The 18,639-nt window shown below is 59.7% G+C and overlaps 2 protein-coding genes across 4 annotated transcripts in view; one reads left to right on the top strand and one right to left on the bottom strand.

Annotated features, from left to right (window-relative positions):
* The first annotated feature begins 59 nt into the window (after positions 1-59).
* Positions 60-8,398, top strand: SMCR8 (SMCR8-C9orf72 complex subunit). Its single transcript, XM_082860861.1, has 2 exons — positions 60-2,848; positions 7,374-8,398. The coding sequence occupies exons 1-2, from the start codon at positions 489-491 to the stop codon at positions 7,825-7,827; spliced, it is 2,814 nt and encodes a 937-aa protein (XP_082716987.1). The 5' UTR covers positions 60-488; the 3' UTR covers positions 7,828-8,398.
* Positions 8,399-11,538: 3,140 nt separating this feature from the next.
* SHMT1 (serine hydroxymethyltransferase 1) overlaps positions 11,539-18,639 on the bottom strand; it is a 32,865-nt gene continuing 25,764 nt past the window's right edge. For 2 of the 3 annotated variants that reach the window (XM_082861320.1, XM_082861321.1), the window contains exons 6-12: positions 17,850-17,931; positions 17,249-17,461; positions 15,537-15,653; positions 14,249-14,371; positions 13,266-13,382; positions 12,726-12,836; positions 11,539-12,521 (exon numbers count right to left, since the gene is read on the bottom strand). In XM_082861320.1, the coding sequence (XP_082717446.1) occupies positions 12,349-12,521; positions 12,726-12,836; positions 13,266-13,382; positions 14,249-14,371; positions 15,537-15,653; positions 17,249-17,461; positions 17,850-17,931 (936 nt within the window). In that variant the 3' untranslated portion in view covers positions 11,539-12,348. The remainder of the gene's footprint in view (positions 12,522-12,725; positions 12,837-13,265; positions 13,383-14,248; positions 14,372-15,536; positions 15,654-17,248; positions 17,462-17,849; positions 17,932-18,639) is intronic. The other variant, XM_082861319.1, reaches the window with a different exon arrangement.

Below are 18,639 nucleotides of genomic sequence, written 5' to 3'. Positions count from 1 at the left end.
CCAAGATGGCGGCGCCGCGGTAGCAGTCTCTGGGTTGTGGCGTCCGGGGAGTCGCGACGGTTTCTGCCCTCGGGCCGTGGGGGCTGCCACGCCTGGATGGTCCGTGCGGCGGCCCGTACCCCCGCATTGGGCACCTGTTCAGGGCTGAGGCTGTTGCCGTGGCGGTGGGTTCTGGGGAGTACCGGTGACCTCTCTGCGGGTGCCCTGCGCCGGCTGTGGTCGCCCGAAGAGTAGAAGGGCAGCCGGCCTCCCGGTCTTCCCGACTCGCGGAGTTCCTCAAGCCTCCGAGAGCTCTGGAGGAGCCACAGCTCTGAGGGGCTGCGGGAGTTCGAGCCCGCGGGTATGTGATCGGCTGCCTCGTACCCCTGAGGGCGCAAAGAAGCCCGTAAGAACTTTGCTTCCTCCTCCAGAGGCCTGGCTCCCTCGCTTTGGCTACCCCCGCATTCTTTCCCACTTCCTCTCAATGTACTCACCATATATCTGGAAATATGATCAGCGCCCCTGACGTGGTGGCCTTCACCAAAGAGGATGAATACGAGGAGGAACCTTACAATGAGCCGGCCCTGCCCGAGGAGTACTCGGTGCCGCTCTTCCCCTTCGCCAGCCAAGGAGCCAGTCCATGGTCCAAACTGTCCGGGGCCAAGTTCTCTCGGGACTTCATCCTTATTTCCGAGTTCTCTGAGCAGGTGGGACCCCAGCCCTTACTGACCATCCCCAATGACACCAAAGTTTTCGGTACTTTTGATCTCAATTACTTCTCTCTGCGGATCATGTCTGTGGATTACCAGGCCTCCTTCGTGGGCCACCCCCCTGGTTCTGCCTACCCCAAGCTGAACTTCGTGGAGGATTCCAAGGTCGTGCTGGGAGACTCCAAGGAGGGGGCCTTTGCCTACGTGCAGCACCTCACCCTGTACGACCTGGAGGCCCGTGGCTTCGTGAGGCCCTTTTGTATGGCTTATATCTCAGCAGACCAGCACAAAATCATGCAGCAGTTCCAGGAGCTCTCAGCTGAATTTTCCAAAGCTTCAGAGTGCTTGAAAACAGGCAACAGGAAGGCATTTGCTGGGGAACTTGAAAAAAAACTGAAAGACCTGGATTACACCAGGACAGTGCTGCACACCGAGACAGAGATCCAGAAGAAAGCCAACGACAAAGGTTTTTACTCATCTCAGGCCATCGAGAAGGCCAATGAGCTGGCCAGTGTGGAGAAGTCCATCATTGAACATCAAGACCTGCTGAGGCAGATCCGCTCGTACCCTCATCGGAAGTTGAGGGGGTCCGATTTGTGTCCTGGGGAGATGGCGCACACCCAGGATCCGCCCAGCCAGGCAGCCACTACCTCTGACCCTGAAGAGTCTGCTGACACAGACCATTACACCTGCAGACCCACCTACACCCCAAAACTCATCAAAGCAAAGTCCACCAAGTGTTTTGACAAGAAGCTGAAGACCTTGGAAGAGCTCTGCGACACCGAGTACTTCACCCAGACCCTGGCCCAGCTCAGCCACATTGAGCACATTTTCAGAGGAGACCTGTGCTACCTCCTGACCAGCCAGATCGACAGAGCACTCCTGAAGCAACAGCATATCACAAACTTCCTCTTTGAAGACTTGGTAGAGGTCGATGACAGGGGGGAAGAGAAACAGGAGAGCGCACCCCCTAAACCCAGTCACGACAGGCCGCCTTCCAGGTCTGTAGAAGAATGTCCAGTTCCTCAAGTGTTAATTAGCGTGGGCTCCTACAAGTCCAGTGTGGAGTCCGTGCTAATCAAGATGGAGCAGGAACTTGGGGAGGAGGGGTCCAGGGAAGTGGAGGTGACAGAGTCAAGCAGTTTTGACCCCCAGGAAAACTTGGACTACCTGGATATGGACATGAAAGGAAGCATCAGCAGTGGAGAGAGCATTGAGGTTCTTGGCACAGAGAAGTCCACCTCTGTGCTGTCTAAGTCTGACAGCCAGGCCAGCCTCACGGTGCCCTTGAGCCCCCAGGTGGTCCGGAGCAAGGCTGTCAGCCACAGGACGATCAGCGGGGACAGTATTGAAGTCCTCAGCACCTGCCCCTCTGAGGCCCTCATCCCCGACGACTTCAAGGCCAGTTACCCAAGTGCCATTAATGAAGAAGAGTCCTACGCAGATGACGGCGGGGGAGCCATCCACTTCCAGGCAGGCCTCAGCCCCCCGGAGCTGGGGGAGGCTGAGGAGGGCGGCTCGGGAGTCACCCCGTCACAGACAGACTCCTGCTGCATTGGGAGGGAGGGTGGCACTCTGCGGGTGCCGCTCTCCACCCCGGGCCACACGCTCTCTGACGAGTACGGGGTCGTGAGTGTCCCCCCGCAGCGCTACCAGCAGAAGGACCAGGAGTTCCACATGGACTTCTCGGTGGAAAACGCCAACGCCTCTTCCCGAGACAGCGGTTCCGAAGGCTTCCCTGCTTATGAGCTGGACCCGAGCCACCTTCTGACCAGCCGGGACGGCAGTAAGACCAGCCTGGATGAGCGCTCCGATGCCACCAGCTACGGGAGCAGCGTCATCTCCTCCAGCTCCGACAGGACTCCCTCTTCTGTTCCTCCCACTGGCCCCTCTTCCGAGAGGCATAAGAAGAGGGCGGGCCAGAACGCCTTAAGATTCATCCGCCAGTACCCCTTTGCCCACCCAGCCATCTACTCCCTGCTCAGCGGGAGGACGCTCGTGATCCTCGGGGAGGAGGAGGCCGCAGTCAGGAAGCTTGTGACCGCGCTGTCCATCTTTGTCCCCAGCTACAGCCTCCACGCCAAGCCCGTGAAGCACTGGGTGTCCTCTCCTTTGCACATCACGGATTTTCAGAAGTGGAAGCTTATTGGTCTGCAGAGGTAATTGGTCACAGGTGTTGGGGATGGGCCCTGGCTGGTCAGAGATGAGGCTTCAGGTGGCCGTCCCTCTGGGTGAGGTTCGCGAGTCGGTGTGGTGGCCCCAGAACCAGGAGGCCTGGCTTCCAGATTGGCCCCAGCACCAACTCGCTGTGTCGCTTTTGGCAAATCCTCTCCCTTTTCTGACCTGTTGCCTTGTCTGTCACATGAGGGGTTGCAGTTCCTAAGTGGTTCCCAACCTGGTCTGCACCCTGCTGTGTCAGAATGGTTTGGGAGGATTTTCTAGAATGCCGCAGGGTTGCGATTGGGTTGGCCTGGGGTACGACGTGGAGTTCGCCCGGTGTGCAGCGAGGTTTGGGAATGACTGGACCGCTGGGTCTCAGGTCCCTGCTGAGTCTCTAACTCACGCTATGGGGTAAATGACTGAGGCGGGGTCTGCCTCTGAGGAGGGCAGGGGTGCTGGCAGAGGCAGCCGCCCCAGCTCTCCCTCCCCTGTCCCCTCTGCCCCAGGAGCCCATCCCCTCCCCCCGCCCCCTGGAAGCTTTCTCCTTTTTCCCCACGTCACCGGCTTGTGCTGTAGCAGGTTCTTTTGGGTTTTTCCACGTTCTGCTTGTCTGGCTCGGGGGACTTCTGCCCTGGCATGCGCACTGGGCTCACTTCTCTCCCCGCACCTGCCTTTGCTCACCTGAGACTCATGCGCGTCGAGCTGGGTGATGGTAGGAGTCCACTCCTACGGAGAGGACTACAGAGAGGGCAGGAGGCCTTTCCTCCCCATGGCAGTCAGCGCCTTTACGCGGGTCCCTGGCGTCCGTGAGGTCACCGTCCCAAGCCGCCTCGTGTTCGCCCCACTCACGGCCACCTGACTCGCTCGATCCCTGGCCACCCCGCGGGGGCATGGTGGTGGGATTCAAGCCCGGGGCGCTTCCACGTCCACTTCACTCTCGGGCCGTGCTGGCGGGGCTGGGGTACGAGCTGGAGGGGCCCTGCTCTGGGAGAATTCGTGCTCCGGAGGCCAGAGCCCGGCGGCACAGGGAGCCGAGGGCTCTGACGGGGGCGCCTCACATGGGAGGCGTGGGACGGGTGCCCGGAGGAGGTCTGGGGTCTCTGGCTTGAGTGGCAGGGAGGCTGGGGTCGCAGTGGGGGAACAGTGAGGACGGGCCTGCCAAACCGGGGCAAGCCCAGCCCGTGGGCATCGTGGGAGTGTGGACGCAGGGCCGAGGCTCAGCGGGTGCCCGGGCCCCCGTGCCCCTGCCGGCGCCAAGTTTGAGCTGGGGTCGGGGTGGGGGCAGGCCTTTAAGGGACTGTGGTTGGCTGCTCTTCTCGGTGGGATGACGGGCGGGCGGCCCCTACACACACACCTTCACTTCTCCAACTCTCTCCTCCCACCCCAACCCCTGACCTTTGATTTTTTTTTGCCTCAAAAGGTGGAGAATCTAAAACACACGTCAGTTTATCGACATCACCTGGCTTATCCAGGACCAGGTTCGGGATGGCCTTGCCCTTTCCAGGGGCTTCCCCTGAGCTTCCTTCCTTAGAACGCGGTGGCAGGCAAATGAGGTGCATCCTTCACGTCAGTTCCACTCTCCTGGGCACCCAACTGCAGTGCTGTGTTGAGAAGGATTCTGCGGCCCGGCGTGGCTGCACTGGGGAGCCAGCTGTGATCAATCACGGTGTCTCTGGGATGCAAGCGGGGGTAGCGGCAGGTGGCAGTGTCCCTGGAAGGGGGCTGTGAGCTGCTCCTCCGCAGTGGGCACCTGGGCAGCGCCTTCCTCTCTCCTGGGAAAATAGTGGTCATTTGCCAGATACTTACTGAGAGCCATTACAAGCCAGCCGCTGTGCCTGGAGCCAGGATACAGGTGCGTCAGCAGGGGGGCATCGCGTGACAGGGCTGCCCTCGCTCCCATCCCAGCGTCACCACCCCGTGGGCTGGCGCTCCCCCAGGCTGCTTCCATTTGCACGAGGAAGACCTGCCTCGTGCTGGCAAGTGTCGGGGACCCATCGTGTCTGACCTCTGCCTGCTCTGTGCAGGCGCTGCTCTGACGTCCTGGGGGACAGTGGAGGGGGACGCCGATCGCCGTGTGGAAGGCAGGCCAGGTGGCCGGGGTGGAGCCGGGCCCTCGCCTCCAGACTTGGAGCCGTGGAGGGTCCCTCCAGGAAAGCGGGAGGCCTGTCAGCAGTGACAGCTGAGACCTTTCTAGGGAATGTCTGGTGACTCGTCCCACGAAGCCCTGCCTCCCACACCCCTGAGCGCGCACAGGTGCTGGGAATCGGGAGATCTGCCCCCGGAGGGCCCTGCTCCGGTGGGCACCACGGTCGACGGGTCAGGGACCTTGCCCCCCAGGGCACGTGTCACTGGAGGGTCGGCCGAGGGGCCAGGAGGAGAGAGGGGACTGGATTCGCTGTGGCTCACCCGAAGGCATCCCGGGCGGTGAGCAGCGGACCCGGTGGGGCGGCGCCATGAGGGGACGAGCCGTGGCCCCAGCTGTCGGGCGTGGAGGTTCCTGCCGCTACCCCACGGAGCAGGGAAGGGCTGCCCCCGGGATGCACGCAGAGCCCCGGCCCCGGGGGTGCCCAGAGCTGCAGGTGGCTAGTGAGACGGCCCGCAGTCAGATCCGGCACTGAGACGGAGAGGCAGGTGGAGGCCCACCTGAGGGTCAGCATTTAAGGGTGCGAGCAGAGGGGTGCCTTTGTGTGTCTACGGGGCTCGGTCCCGGGTGCTGGATCAGTCTGGGATCCGAGAGCTGTGGCCTAGGACAGTCCCTTCCCCCCCCCCAGGCACGTGGACTGTGTGTAGGACTGTCCCTCAGGACTCTTACCCCAGAACCACCAGTGGCATTGGCCCTGGATTTTTCTTTTTCCACTGAAGTAGGCCCTCTGCCTGGAAATGCTTGTCAGTCAGATCAGACATTTGTGGGTGTAAGAGATGGATAAACAATCAGGTTGGTTTCCCACGATTATAAATCAAAACCAGCGATAATCGGGTTGCTTACTAAGCAGCAGTGAGAAGGCCTGGACTGTTTGGAAGACAGCTCCATTCTGCGCGGGGAGGTGCTGGTGTTGCGTCAGAGGCCCTGGGTTAAATCCCGGCTCAGCCGCCTTCTACGTGGGTGACCTAGGACAAGCCACAGTCCCTCTGCGGGCCCAGTGTCCTCATCTGTGCAGAGTCCCCCCGCCACCCCGGCTTCAGATGGGCCGTAATGAAGTTCAAGACGGGGGTGGGCGGGGTGCTGCCCGAGGGACAGAGGCCCGGCCGCACCTCCTCCCGTGTCATCTGGCCTCCAGAGGAGCTTTGGGGGGAGCCAATGAAGGAAGAGTTTGGAGGCGCAAAAGAGGTGGTGCCGCCGTGGGCGGGAGTAGGCTGGGGCTCCAGAGCCTGGGGAGAGGCTGGCCTGAGGTGGGCGGCAGCCGAGTGCAGGGCAGGAAGATGAGGTGAGGCATTTAGCTCGTGGCCCAGCCCCCTGGGGGGGGGGGTAAGGGTCACCCAGGAGCGGGCGGGGAGCCGCCGGCAAGTCTGACTCCTCGTGGCCTGTGGTGGGGGGCCCGGCCCCGCTTGCCCCTGCGCCTGCCGTGCTCTGCAGTCCCCAGAGCCCACCTCTCTTAGGACTCCGAGGCCCCTCCTCCAGTGCCTTCCCAGCCCGCGGCCGCTGCTGTGGACACGGAGGCCATGCCTCCCCTCGCTGGGCCGGCTCGTGTGCGTGTCCTTTCTTCCCGGCCAGGCCAGGCCCCAGGTCACTGCCTGGAATACGCTAGGCGCACGATAAACGACTGTCAACTCTACAAGAAGAGAACATCCATGAGGGGAAAGTATGATGAGGTGACCTCAGTCCCAAGAGACCGTCAGTCCTTTTACAGCTACTTCACAAGCCCCAGCTTCCAGGGGAGCGTCAGTGTGTGAAGCGGCTGGTCAGCCAGCCGTTTGCTGGACTCTGCAGGGTAATCCCAGCTCCTCTGGGAGACCTGGTCTAGACGGGGTGGTCGGGCCGCTTACTGAGGCCGACACTCTGGCCTCCTTCCCTCGCTGAGTGAACCCGGCCTGCCTGTCTCTGATGTGCTGGGCACGGCATGGGGTGCGGTCCTGGGTCTGCAGGAGCTCCTGGCGCCACACCGGTCAGTGCCAGGCCGGTGGCGAGGGCCAGCCGCTGTCCTGAGCGCCACAGCCTGTGCCTCTGCTGTGACGCCAGAGGCAGGACCATCGTCTTGCCTCACAGACGAGGCTCGGCAGTTAAGGACCTCGCCCCGGGTCACAGAGCAAGAACGAGAGGAGCGAACAGGTCCGGGAAGGCTGGGTGTTCCGGGCAGAGCACAAGCGGCCCCACGGAAAGCCTGGGGAGGGACAGGTGGGGCGTCAGGGCCTCGTGGGCCACACTAGGCACTTGACCTTGGTCGTGAGGGGGTGAGGAGCCTCGAAGGTCGTGGTGGCCAGACCTGCCTTCCAGAGTGTGCTGGCGAGTGGGGCCGGGTGGGGGCTGGCCTCACGGCAGGGGCCCACCCCGGCTTCTGCCTCCTGACCTTGGCCTGTGTGTTTCAGGGTGGCGTCCCCCGCCAGTGCCGGCACTCTCCACGCCCTGAGCCGCTACAGCCGCTACACGAGCATCCTGGACCTGGACCGGAAGACCCTGCGCTGCCCCCTCTACAGAGGCACCCTGGTGCCCCGGCTGGCGGACCACCGCACACACATCAAGCGGGGCAGCACCTACTCCCTGCACGTGCAGAGTATGCTCACGCAGCTCTGCGCCAAGGCCTTCCTCTATGCCTTCTGCCGCCACCTGCACCTGCCTGCCCGCGGCACGGAAGCTGAGGGGTTGGCCGCCAGCCGCCAGGCCAGCTTCTTGCAGCTGAACCTGGGGCTGGTGAACGAAGACGTCAAGGTGGTCCAGTACCTGGCAGAGCTGCTGAAGCTACACTACACGCGGGAGCCTTCCGCAGCCGGCCAACCCGTGCTCAGGTTCGACTACGTCCCCAGTTTCCTATACAAGATCTGAGGTCAGGCCCGGCCACTGTGACCAAGACCTGTGACTCGGTACGGGGAGGGCGTTGGCATGACCGGGGGTCTTCTGAGCTGTTTAGACTTCTGGTGTCGTTGGTGGGAAGGAAACCGAGGTGGCAGCCGTGGTTCCCAGGTGGCTCTGGGCAAGGACGGTGGGGGCACTGGCCCCCTGGTGGCATCTGGAAGGATGGTAACAGCTCGTGGCCCCTTGGAGAGTGGCCTGGGGTCGGGACTGGGGGCCAGGGCAGAAGAAAGCTTCGGCACTGTGATGAGGGACAGGGAGGCGGAACCTGCAGGGAGGACCACGCCGGCCCTCTTGCGCAGCAACATCAAGGGGAGCAGCCGTTAACTGGATTATTTGGTAGAAAGCAGGACAATGGAACGTCCATTGCCTAGTGCAGACCCGAGCCGGACCTTTCGCGTGCCCTCGTGGAGCCGCCCTCCCAGGGGAGGCCCCTGGATGCTCCCTGCCCTGTCCTCACGTCCTTGCCAGGCATGGAGGGGCCTGCCGCTGGGCTCCCAGGCTCAGCGGAGTGACCAGTCACTGGCCCCTGGTCATCAGAACCGCTGTCGTGGGGGCCTGGGCACAGGCTTCCTGCTGTGCGGGCGAGGAGCCACCAGCTGTCCTGGGGGTGCCGACACTGTCCTCTCGGGGAGGGTCTGCAGGTGGGCTGGCGCTCGCCTGGCAGAGGTCACCGCAGACCGTCGCTACCACTTCACTACCTCACGGGGTGTCGCGGGCACAGGGCAGCCAGCGGGCTGGGATCTCCTCCGGGAAGGCCGTGCTGGCCTGGAGCACACGCACTCACAGCAGCTCGTTCTGCCCCAGCTGAGTCCCAGCCCCACTTCCTGTTTACCCACCAGGACCCTCCTGACACAGTAGGTGGATGGTTTTTTGCAACCTTGAAAATGTCATATTTTCTTCTTTAAGCTGTTTGTCCCTAAGCAGGGAGAACTCTTGGTGTTACTGCTTTTTAATTTTTTTCCCCAAGTTGTGGTAAAACGCACCTGAACCAGCCATAGTGGTTGCTCCTGAGCATGCGTGCGTGTCTGCCAGGGCCATGTTCTGTGTCGTCAGAGTCCTGCTGTTGAGACCTGGTCCGCCACCAGCTTTGCAGCACACCACAGCGGTCAGGACCCCCGGTGACCAAGGAGGCTTCGTATCATCTCTTTCCCGTGGCCCTCCCTGCCCAGGCTTCTGGTCAGGGTCCCCATTCCTGCCAGAGTGTGATTCTGCTCCGGAGGCCGTGACCAAGGCCCACTGTGACAGGGCTGCCACCGCATCTCCTCGGGTCCTCGCACCTGTGCTGTCACCTGTGTCCCTCAGAGAGGCGTCTCCAGGGACCACATGGCAGCTTCCGAACGTGCAGTGTGGGTGCTGGTGAGAAGGCTGCCCTCCTGTTACCATCGCCCCCCTTGTGTTCAGATGCTGCTTTGTTTTCTAGGTAGGTGGCTAATTGTATCTACTTGGGCCTCCTGGGACACGAGCTTGTGACACCTTATGTCCGAGGGAAGAGCGGTCCATGGGGCCCAAATGACCAGATGGGAAGCAATCATGGGCCCACCCCTGTTTCGTTCCCGGGCCACCAGCATGGCCTCTGTGGTTCACACCTCGCACCTGGGAAGCCAGAAAGGGCAGCAGGTCAGTCACACTGGCCTAGAAGCGAAAGTCCACTCTGGAGGGTGTTTGTGCAGAAGCTCCGCCTCGGGCGAGCCCTGCCGGTGCGAGAAGGCCTGGCCATGGGGCGGCCGCAGAGAGGGCACCCAGAGCCCCTCTCCTGAGCTGTTTCTTCATTGAGGAGTAGAGCTGTATTCGCTGACTAGTGGCTGAACTCCAGCATTTAAATTTTGGTTAAAATCCAGCTTTGCAGTGTGGCAGTTTCACAGAATGCTTGATGCCAAGTATGTTTCTCTTCAAAGGGAGCTCAAAGGGGAACCAGGCCCTCCCGGCCCTGCCACGCTGGGGACTGGAACCTGCCAGGAGTCTCAGACGCACCTGAGTCTGAGTGGTGGGGGCCTGTGCAACGAACTCATCTCGTCGGGAATCTTAAGAGGTTTTCCCTGGTAATAGGTCAGCAAGCGTCCAAATGCTGAGAAACGCTTCAAAAATCAGAGGGTGTCAGTGCCCTTAGTACTTTTTCAATTCTAAGTATTGCCTCGAAGGCCCAGGCACCAAAACCTTGAGGTTTGTTTCAACTTCACTTCCAGTCCATTACCTGCCCCCCAACCCTGCCTTTTTTCTTTTTCCAGTACGCGGGCCTCTCACTGTTGTGGTGTCTCCCGTTGCGGAGCACAGGCTCCGGACACGCAGGCTCAGCGGCCACGGCTCACGGGCCCAGCCGCTCCACGGCACGTGGGATCTTCCCGGACCGGGGCACGAACCCACGTCCCCTGCATCGGCAGGTGGACTCTCAACCACTGCGCCACCAGGGAAGCCCCCACCCTGCCTTTTTAAAGCAGTCCAGGTTAAGAAGAACCTGCCCAGGCTGGCATTTATGCAGTAGTGATTTCCAGAAGCTCCACGGTAGACATCAGCTGAACCCTTTTCTAGCACCTGTGGCCCTGGGGACCCTACTCCTTTAGTAGAATCTGGAAATGGGCTGTGATAGCCCAGCTGCCATTTCCTATCTAGCTCTGAATTTCTTGCTTCAGATCAGTTACTGTGTGCAAAGTATCATAGACTTCATCCCCAAACAAGTAACAAATCCCATGTCAAAATCCCAGGATGGCCGATAGATTCTCCCCAGAGTGCCAGGGCTGCTGCAGCTCGTGACACGTCCCTGGAGGCCCAGCGGCCTGGAAGATCTCGCACGCAGCTCGCCACCCACTCCACCACTGCTGGGCGCGTGGCCCCCCCTTCCCAGCCTGATGGCGCCTGGCCGGTCAGCTTTTCCACATGGCCCACGTCATCTTTGCACAGGCAGGAGCCCTCCTGGGCTGGTGCGGTCCATCAGTCCATGTGGACAGCCTTCGGAGGCACCAGCCCCCCAAGCCAGCATCAGCTCTTACCTCCCATCTCCCTAGAGGCTCAAGAAAGTGCCTTGGCTCGTGCTTTGAAGCAAACCAGCTAGCTTTCTGGCTTTTTCCCAATATTGTGATAGAAACTGATACAACTGGAATTTTTGAGAGAGAGATGGTATTAACATTGCAAAAAGGAAAAGTATCAAATCTCTACTTCTGGCTGGAAGGAAAACCAGCCTAGCCTCAGCTAAGGCTGGAGCACACCCAGCTGTTCTGAGCCCGTCCTGCTTTGAGGTTTGGTTTCAGCTGCGGGCAGGAGGGAGCACTTGGCCATGAATCAAGTGCTGGTCTGGGGCCTAGCCTCCCGGGAGTGCTTGTGTGGTGGCCTTTGTCTCCTGCGGGGGGGGGGGGGGGGGAAGAGTCAAGCTCCTGGGTGTAAGGCTGTTTCCACAGCTGCGGAGGTGGCAGCCACCCTGCCCGCTGCGCTGGAGCCCCGGGGCGTCAACTGCAGCTGTGTTAAGGCCACGGTGAGAAGCATAGTGCGTGAGGACATCGTATTTGTCGTTTTTTGAAAAGCTGTATTATTACTGCATGCTCCTCGTCGTGTGTGAGCGTGAGTCCCACCGGGTGAGCCGTGGTCACTGCGGCCAGGGCGAGAGCACGCTGCACACGCCACACGCGTGCCTGCAGCTCCCGGTGTGGCTGCATCAGAGTTCAACCAGTCATGCCAAACCAATAGTAGGAGGTGTACTTTTTAAGAAATTAATTTATTTGAGTTGAGATTTTTTGAGATATAAAAATTGGTTGTATTTTTTAAAGCTATAATTCTTGTAGACATTCTGTGGTTAAAAATTTGTGCTTATTATTATAAATGGTCATCTATGTTTTGCACTTGAGATTTGTGAAAAATAAAGTTTCTGTGGGAAGGTGACCCCTGGTTTCCTGATCACGGGAGGGAGGTGGTTGTCTGCTCAGCGGCTTGGGACCAGGTTTCCTGGCCTGCCTGCCCTGGGCTGGGGGAAGGGGATCACATCCCCCTCCTGCCCAGGTGCTGTAAGCGGCCCTCCCACGGAGTTGGGTGGCACCTGAATAGACCCGTCTAACTTGTGATTCTGATTGAAAGCACAGCAGAAGGGCCAGGACGCTCCCTCCTCGTTTGCGACGGTTATAACTGAGTCCTCCTTTGGTGCCCACGGGGGAGCAGATAGCAACGGGCAGCTCTTCCAAGCTCGAACTTCGGTGCTTCTGGCTGCCGCAGCAAGTCAGGGAAGCCCAGGGACTCTTAAGAGTGGAGTCTTCCCAGTAACCCTGCCCTCCACCCATCTGGATAATTAAGGCTGAATGGCTAAATTGTATTTCATTTTTCCAGAACAACTATACGTAGCTGTGAGAAAGTGAGGTTCACATTTAAACTCCTTAATAACTTGTCCCAGGATGACTAACACTGAGCCTTAAACAAATGTTGGTTTGTGAACAAGGTAAAAAAAGCAAAGTCCGAAACAGGGCCTGTGTGGGGCCTCCAGGGCGCTGGGTCCCTGGGCGGGTGGGCACTCCTCTAGAAGTCGGGCAGGCCGGGCAGAGGGAAGAGGGCGGCGAAGCTCTCCACCTCTGCCCTGAGTGCCGCCACAGCCCGCTGATGATCCTCGGCCCCTGCCAGCTTCTCCGTGAACTCCTTCAGAGTAGCCTTCACCCCCACGGTGTCCTGGATCTGCAGGGTCAGCTCTATCCCTGCACCAGCGAGAGACGCCACTGCCCGTGTGCCCCCGGCGGCCGGGCCCGACTGCTCTGCTGTCCACGCGCCCGCCACCCTCTCAGCCCACGCAGTCTGCTGGGCGATGCTCTGGCTCCCGGCCCTGCTGCAGCCTTGACGCAGAGCCGTCCTTCATCCCGACCGCACAGCCCCACGCGGCCAGTGTCCACGCCTCTCCTCACCTCTGTGAATAAAATGGGCAACTTTTTGGAAATCTTCTTCCAAGAGTCCTCGGGATGTCAGCGCCGGGGTCCCCAGGCGCAGTCCGCTGGGCCGCAGGGCGCTTTTGTCACCTTCAAGAGAAACAGGCTCTGTCCCTGGGCTGCACCCGTCTCCCCACTGACCGTCGGGCACTGGGAAGGGGCTCGTGGGCAAAAGGAATAGGCCCACGGACGCTGGCTCACACCTCGGCTGCGCTACTTGAAATATCAGGAGAGCCGCCTTTTGCGACGTGGTCCTTGCTCCTGACACCAGGGCAGCATCTGTCTGGGTTTCAGGGGCATCGCCCACATCTTATTCACGACCCGCTGAGAAATGCAGCCGGTTTTCCAGAGGCCCCAGCCTCCCTCTCCCTCTCCGTCCCCAGCGGGGTCAGCGCCGTGTCAGAGGGGGCGGGCAGGAGAGCACGGCCTGGCCCCATCCAACGCTGCACATCTTGTCCCCAGAGCCAAGTCACCATCGGCCTTGAGAGGTGCAGACAGGAGAGGGCTGAGGACGCTCACCTGGGCAGGTGTTCTTGTTGCAGGCGATGGAACAGGCTTCCAGCACCTTCTCAGCCCGGCCGCCGTCTGTGCCTTTGGAGCGGAGGTCCACGAGGATCAAGTGGTTGTCAGAACCACCTGGAAACCAGGTTAGACACATGGAAGCCAAACCCGTGCCGAGCCAAGGGATCTTTCTCTTCCAAAGAAACGGGGGTGTGTGACCCCCACCACGTGTCCTGCGGGGCTGTCATCACCTGCTGAAGACCATATACCCCAGGGCCTCAGAGTTTGAGAAGAAGCAGAGTAGTTTAAAAAGGGAACCTGAGGATGCAGAGGGGGCTGAGGGCAAACGACCAGCCCAGGCGGCCCGCTGCCACATCCCAACCTGTCAGGTGCCAGGGCAGCACCTCGAAGCCTGTTGGGGTGATGACGTCATCTGGGAATGTCCCCCTTCTCTCTAAGTCCACCTGCAAGGCTCCCTCTGAGGGGGCCTCAGAGTAGCGGGCAGTGGGCGATCTAGGTGACAGGGTGACGGGCACGTCAGGTGCAGACACTGCCAGCCATTGTGTGCTTTAACCCCAATGCTGCGAGGATGACAGTATTTTCAAAGTGGTGCAGAAGAGATATAGAAGAACTTTCTGGAATGGCCCAAGGAATCTTCCAAGCACCTCATCTTCACTTTGAACTCTAGTTAATCCCTGGGTTAACTAGACCCCCATCGCTGACTTAGGCGATGACCACGGCTTCAAAGACGCATGTGGCCTAAGCGGATGCACGGCTCTGGACCCACAGCCCCCTTGCTTGCCACGTGGCTTTAGGAACCTCAGACGCCCATTTGTAAAATAAGACCAGCGATTCCCAAAGCTATCTCGAGGTTTGAACGAGGTCGTGTATACAGAGCTGCGGGGATCCCGAGTCACCCCAAGGCTGTGGCCACCGTGCCCAGGCCACGACCCTACAGCCACACCCTGACAGGGCCGGGACGGGCTCGGTTCTTGTCGTACCTGTGACCACTTTGTAGCCCAGCGCCATCAAGGTCTCGGCCAGAGCCCTGCAGTTGGCCAGCACCTGGCGCTGGTAGAGTCTGAACTCCGGAGTCATGGCCTGCTTCAGAGCCACCGCCACCCCTGGCAGGAGATGAAGACAGACCGTGAGTCAAATAAACACCCGTCTCCACTTGGGCTTCCCAGCTTCTCAGTGTCACCCAGGGCGGCAGGTTACATCTCCTCCCAAAATGATCCCTTTTAACCCTGCAATTACCCGGCTAAGCCTCAGACCTCTCTCTCTGAGCAAGTGCTTTTGAGGTGGCCTCTCTCCAGCATGAAGTCTCGGGCTAAGGAAATCACCAGGGGAGAGCTGTTCCCAGCAAGATGGATTTTATGTCCTTTTTAAGCTCGACGTGTGTAAACGGATCACAGCTGCTGATGCTTTGATGCCAAATTATGCACCTTTCAGAGCAGAGTCCAGATGAGAGGTACAGGCCTGATCTACCTGCACACCCAGACTCCTCTGGGACCTTGTTCGATCCCCAGGGCTGCTTAAAGGGGCACAGAGATGGAGGAGGATGCAAACCACGTGCCCACGTCCTGGCACAGGAGCCCCCAGTCCGTGTGTGGAGAACGGCCTGGAGAGGCTGGAGGGCTGGCATCCCCCCACTGGAGGGCGCTGAGCGGGTGGGTGTAAGGGGAGCGGCCCCTGCCCACTCTGGAGCCTGAAACTCCCCCTTCACTGCTCCCTCCACACCCCTTCTCGTATACACCAGTACTTCTCCTGACGGTCTCCCAATGGGGACAGGACACCTTTGTCCTGGCTCCCCCACCAACTGCTCTGCTCCAAAGACGGAGTAAAAGCTCTGAGGTCATCAGATTTTCTAAGGCTCAGGTACAACCAGAGAAGGAGTATGTCTATGACAGCTGCTGGGCCATCATGGAATAGGACCTAGGAGGTACCAGCGTGGCCCCAAAGTCAAGGCTGAGGGTCAGACACGGGTGTCGCCGTCCTCTCCCCTGGAGGCCAGGAGACCAGGGGAGGGCCACCCGCCCGCCTCGTGCTCCTTCGGCTGTGCAGTCTTCCGTTGTCAGGTCCCCTCCCCGCGGTTTCTCAGGGGCTCAGGTGGGGCCTGCCCGACTCAGTGGAGTGGCCGTCACCTCTGTCCCTGCTGACATATGCACTGCTCCCCTTCCCTGCCTCGTCAGCACCTCTTAGACAGTGCACACGCTCTGGGGGATGGGCTATGGGGGAGCCGCCCGAGGCGTGTGGCCACGGGGCCTGGGCAAGGTGGGTCTGCATTACCAGCAATGGCGTGGTTGTGGGGGCCCCCCTGCAGGCCTGGGAACACAGCAGAGTTGATGAGTGACTCCAGGTTGTAGCGAGTCTCTCTGCCCGTCTTCGGGTCCACGCTGCGCACTCCTGGACAAAAGACAACACGGGACATGGGACAGGCGATCGATCCCCTGTTTTCTCCCCACCTGGACACAGACCCGGCCCCACTCCTGGAGGCAATGCTGCAGGCCAGGGAGGGTGCTTGTTCCCAGGGGGCCTGGGTGGGGGAACCACCCTTCCTTTGACCCTTCAAAGGTCAAAGGAAGGGGCTTCCCTGGTGGTGCAGTGGTTAAGAATCTGCCTGCCAGTGCAGGGGACACGGGTTCGAGCCCTGGTCCGGGAAGATCCCACATGCCACGGAGCAACTAAGCTCATGTGCCACAACTAGTTAGCCTGCACTCTAAAGCCTGCAAGCCACAACTACTGAGCCCACGTGCCTAGAGCCCGTACTTGGCAGCAATGAGAAGCCCGTGCACCGTAACTAGAGAAAACCCGCGTGCAGCAACAAAGACCCAATGCAGCCAAAAAAAAAAAAAAGTGAAAGGAAAGATGAAAATGTCCCTCCACTGAGATAGTAACAAAGAATACACCTCGGGCATATTTCCTCAAAGAACTGCCCAAGAGAGCAGTCTTCCAAGATGACTCCTTTAGGCGAGACGTGACTCATTTGGCCAGAAACGGAGAAGCTTCCTTTCTGAGAAAAGTTAAGGACCAGTAATAAGAGCTGCCAGTGTCTCCATGGAGCTTCTTGTGAGCCAGGAACTGCTCTGAGCAGTTTCCCTAAATTCATTCATTCGATCCTCACAACAGCAGTCCCCAGGGACAGGTATACTATTATTATGATCCCTACTCTGGAGGTGAGGAACTGAGGCACTGAGGCACAGAGAGGCTGCACAACTAGCCAAAGATCACACAGCACATCCATGGCAGAGCCAGGACTTGCTCTGCCTGGAGGGTCAATCGAATATCACCAACATACAGTGGGGAAAACAAACGTCTCCCCAGCAGGTGGGAAAGGCCGCCTGCCTCAGAAACCTGAACACAACTGAGGAGGGGCCTCTGAGGGGCACGGAGGCAGCAGGGCCCTGAGAAGCCCAGTGGGCACATGGTGTATCCAGTCCTGGCCAGCGGCTGGGCAAGGGGGTCCCGCAGGGGGTAAAAAGAGATGCGGTCACCAGAGGGGGGTTCTCTCTGCTGACGTGAGGTTAGTGCACCGGGACTGGAGACTATGAGACCCTAATCCTGCTTCTCAGGAATGGGACTCCCAAATAAGGGGACACATGCACGTAGGCTCCATCATGGGGAGGAAAAATTCCTCACTCAAACGACAAACTCCTACCATGGTTTACACATCAGTGTCTTATGGTTTGATTATTGAGTCTTTCTCTGGGAGAAACATGCTACAGTAAGTTCACCAAAATAACGCTGCACCGCGAGGTCTCTGAGAGCCCCGCCAGCCACGCACACCCTCCTGTCACCCCAACATCTTCCACTCAACAGGATAAGTTGAGCCACAGGACGCTGGCCCCCAGGACACCCTTCCCCTTCCCCCTTCCCCCGGACCTGGACAGCTGTGCTCAGGGCTTCCTGCTCCTTACAGCATCTGGGTCAGTCTTCCCGGCTCCCTAAACCGACTGTGGGCCCCAAGAAGAAAGGCAGCCCTGGCCCCGCCAGGAGCGCACCCTTCCTGTAGAAGATCATGCCGGCGCGGCAGCCCCGCAGGGTCTTGTGGGTGGTGGTGGACACCACGTGGCAGTGCTCGAAGGGGGAGGGCACCACGCCGGCCGCCACCAGCCCACTGATGTGTGCCATGTCGGCCATGAGATACGCCCCGTTGTCGTCAGCGATCTCACGCAGCCGGGCGTAGTCCAGGTTCCGGGAGTAGCAGCTGGTCCCTGAGACGGCAAGGGTGACACTGAGTCAGCTCGAGAGCAGAGCCGCCTCGGTTGGGCACGATGTCTGAAAGCCGGCCTTGCCCCCTCTAAGGCCTGAGGATGGAAACGAGGGACGCCTGCAAATCCCGCCTGTGCCAAAGGCGACCCCCTGCTCTCTGCCCCTGTGTTGCGTGGCTGGGGCGGCCCCTGGCCATTAGCAGCCCAACTAGGCAGGGGCCAACATGTCCAGATGCTTCTGGAGAACAGTGCAGGACTAATGGTCCTGACAGAAAAGGAAACAGACCCAAGCAGCTCAGCTGCGCGGCAGAAACCAGCAGGGAGTGAGGACAGGGTGGGAACAGCACACAAGCTTGTTTGTGAGAGGCTGGGGCCCCGCCGGGCTCCTCACCTGCGATGATGAGCTTCGGGTGGAAGAGGCGGGCATTCTCCTCCAGCTGGTCGTAGTTGATGTAGCCGGTGTCGGGGTTCACCTGTGGACAGCACGGAGACGGGGGCTTGGGCCACTTCTTCCTGCCTGGCTGTCGAGGGTAAGAGGACTCCCTCCACCTGCCCAGAGCTCTTTGCTGCCCTCGCTGCCAACCAGGACTTGTGGGCGAGACGGGGCACAAGTGCTTAGGCAACGAGGCATCATGGCTCTCGGACAGGATGCCCTGGGGGTCCTGGGCAAAGAGCGAGCCCTGCTCCTGACTCGCCGCAGAAGGAACCAGAGGGACAAACATGCAGCACGTGTGCGGGTGCGAAGGCCCTGCCGCCTCACCCCATGTCCGTCTAGTCCAGACACATGAGGCGAAAAGAAGAGAGAAAGGCACGGGGGCCCAAAGGCCACCCAGGCCGACGCTACTCGGACACCTCGATTGTGCACCACGAAGGCCTAGAACCAGTAACGGATCAGCAAGGCCCCCGGTTACAGGGCTGAAAAACAAAGGGTGTGTGTGTGTGTGTGTGTGTGTGTGTGTGTGTGTGTGTGTGTGCAGGAAAAAATAGAAAACAAAATTTTAATAATATCATTACATTAGTTTTGAAAAACTGTAAAATATTTAACAAAAGATGAACAAGACCTCTGCACAAAGCACTATTGAGAAAAACTTAAAAACACCTAAAAAGAGTAATTAAGGCAGCGTGTGCTTGCAGGACGATCTGACAGACAGAACTGAGCCCAGAAGCAGAATCCCTTGTGC

Source organism: Leucopleurus acutus, assembly GCF_964270905.1.
Source record: "Leucopleurus acutus genome assembly, chromosome: 19".
Lineage (NCBI taxonomy): Eukaryota > Metazoa > Chordata > Mammalia > Artiodactyla > Delphinidae > Leucopleurus > Leucopleurus acutus.
Note: the sequence above shows the minus strand (reverse complement) of the source record. Positions and strands in the feature narration are given on the sequence as shown.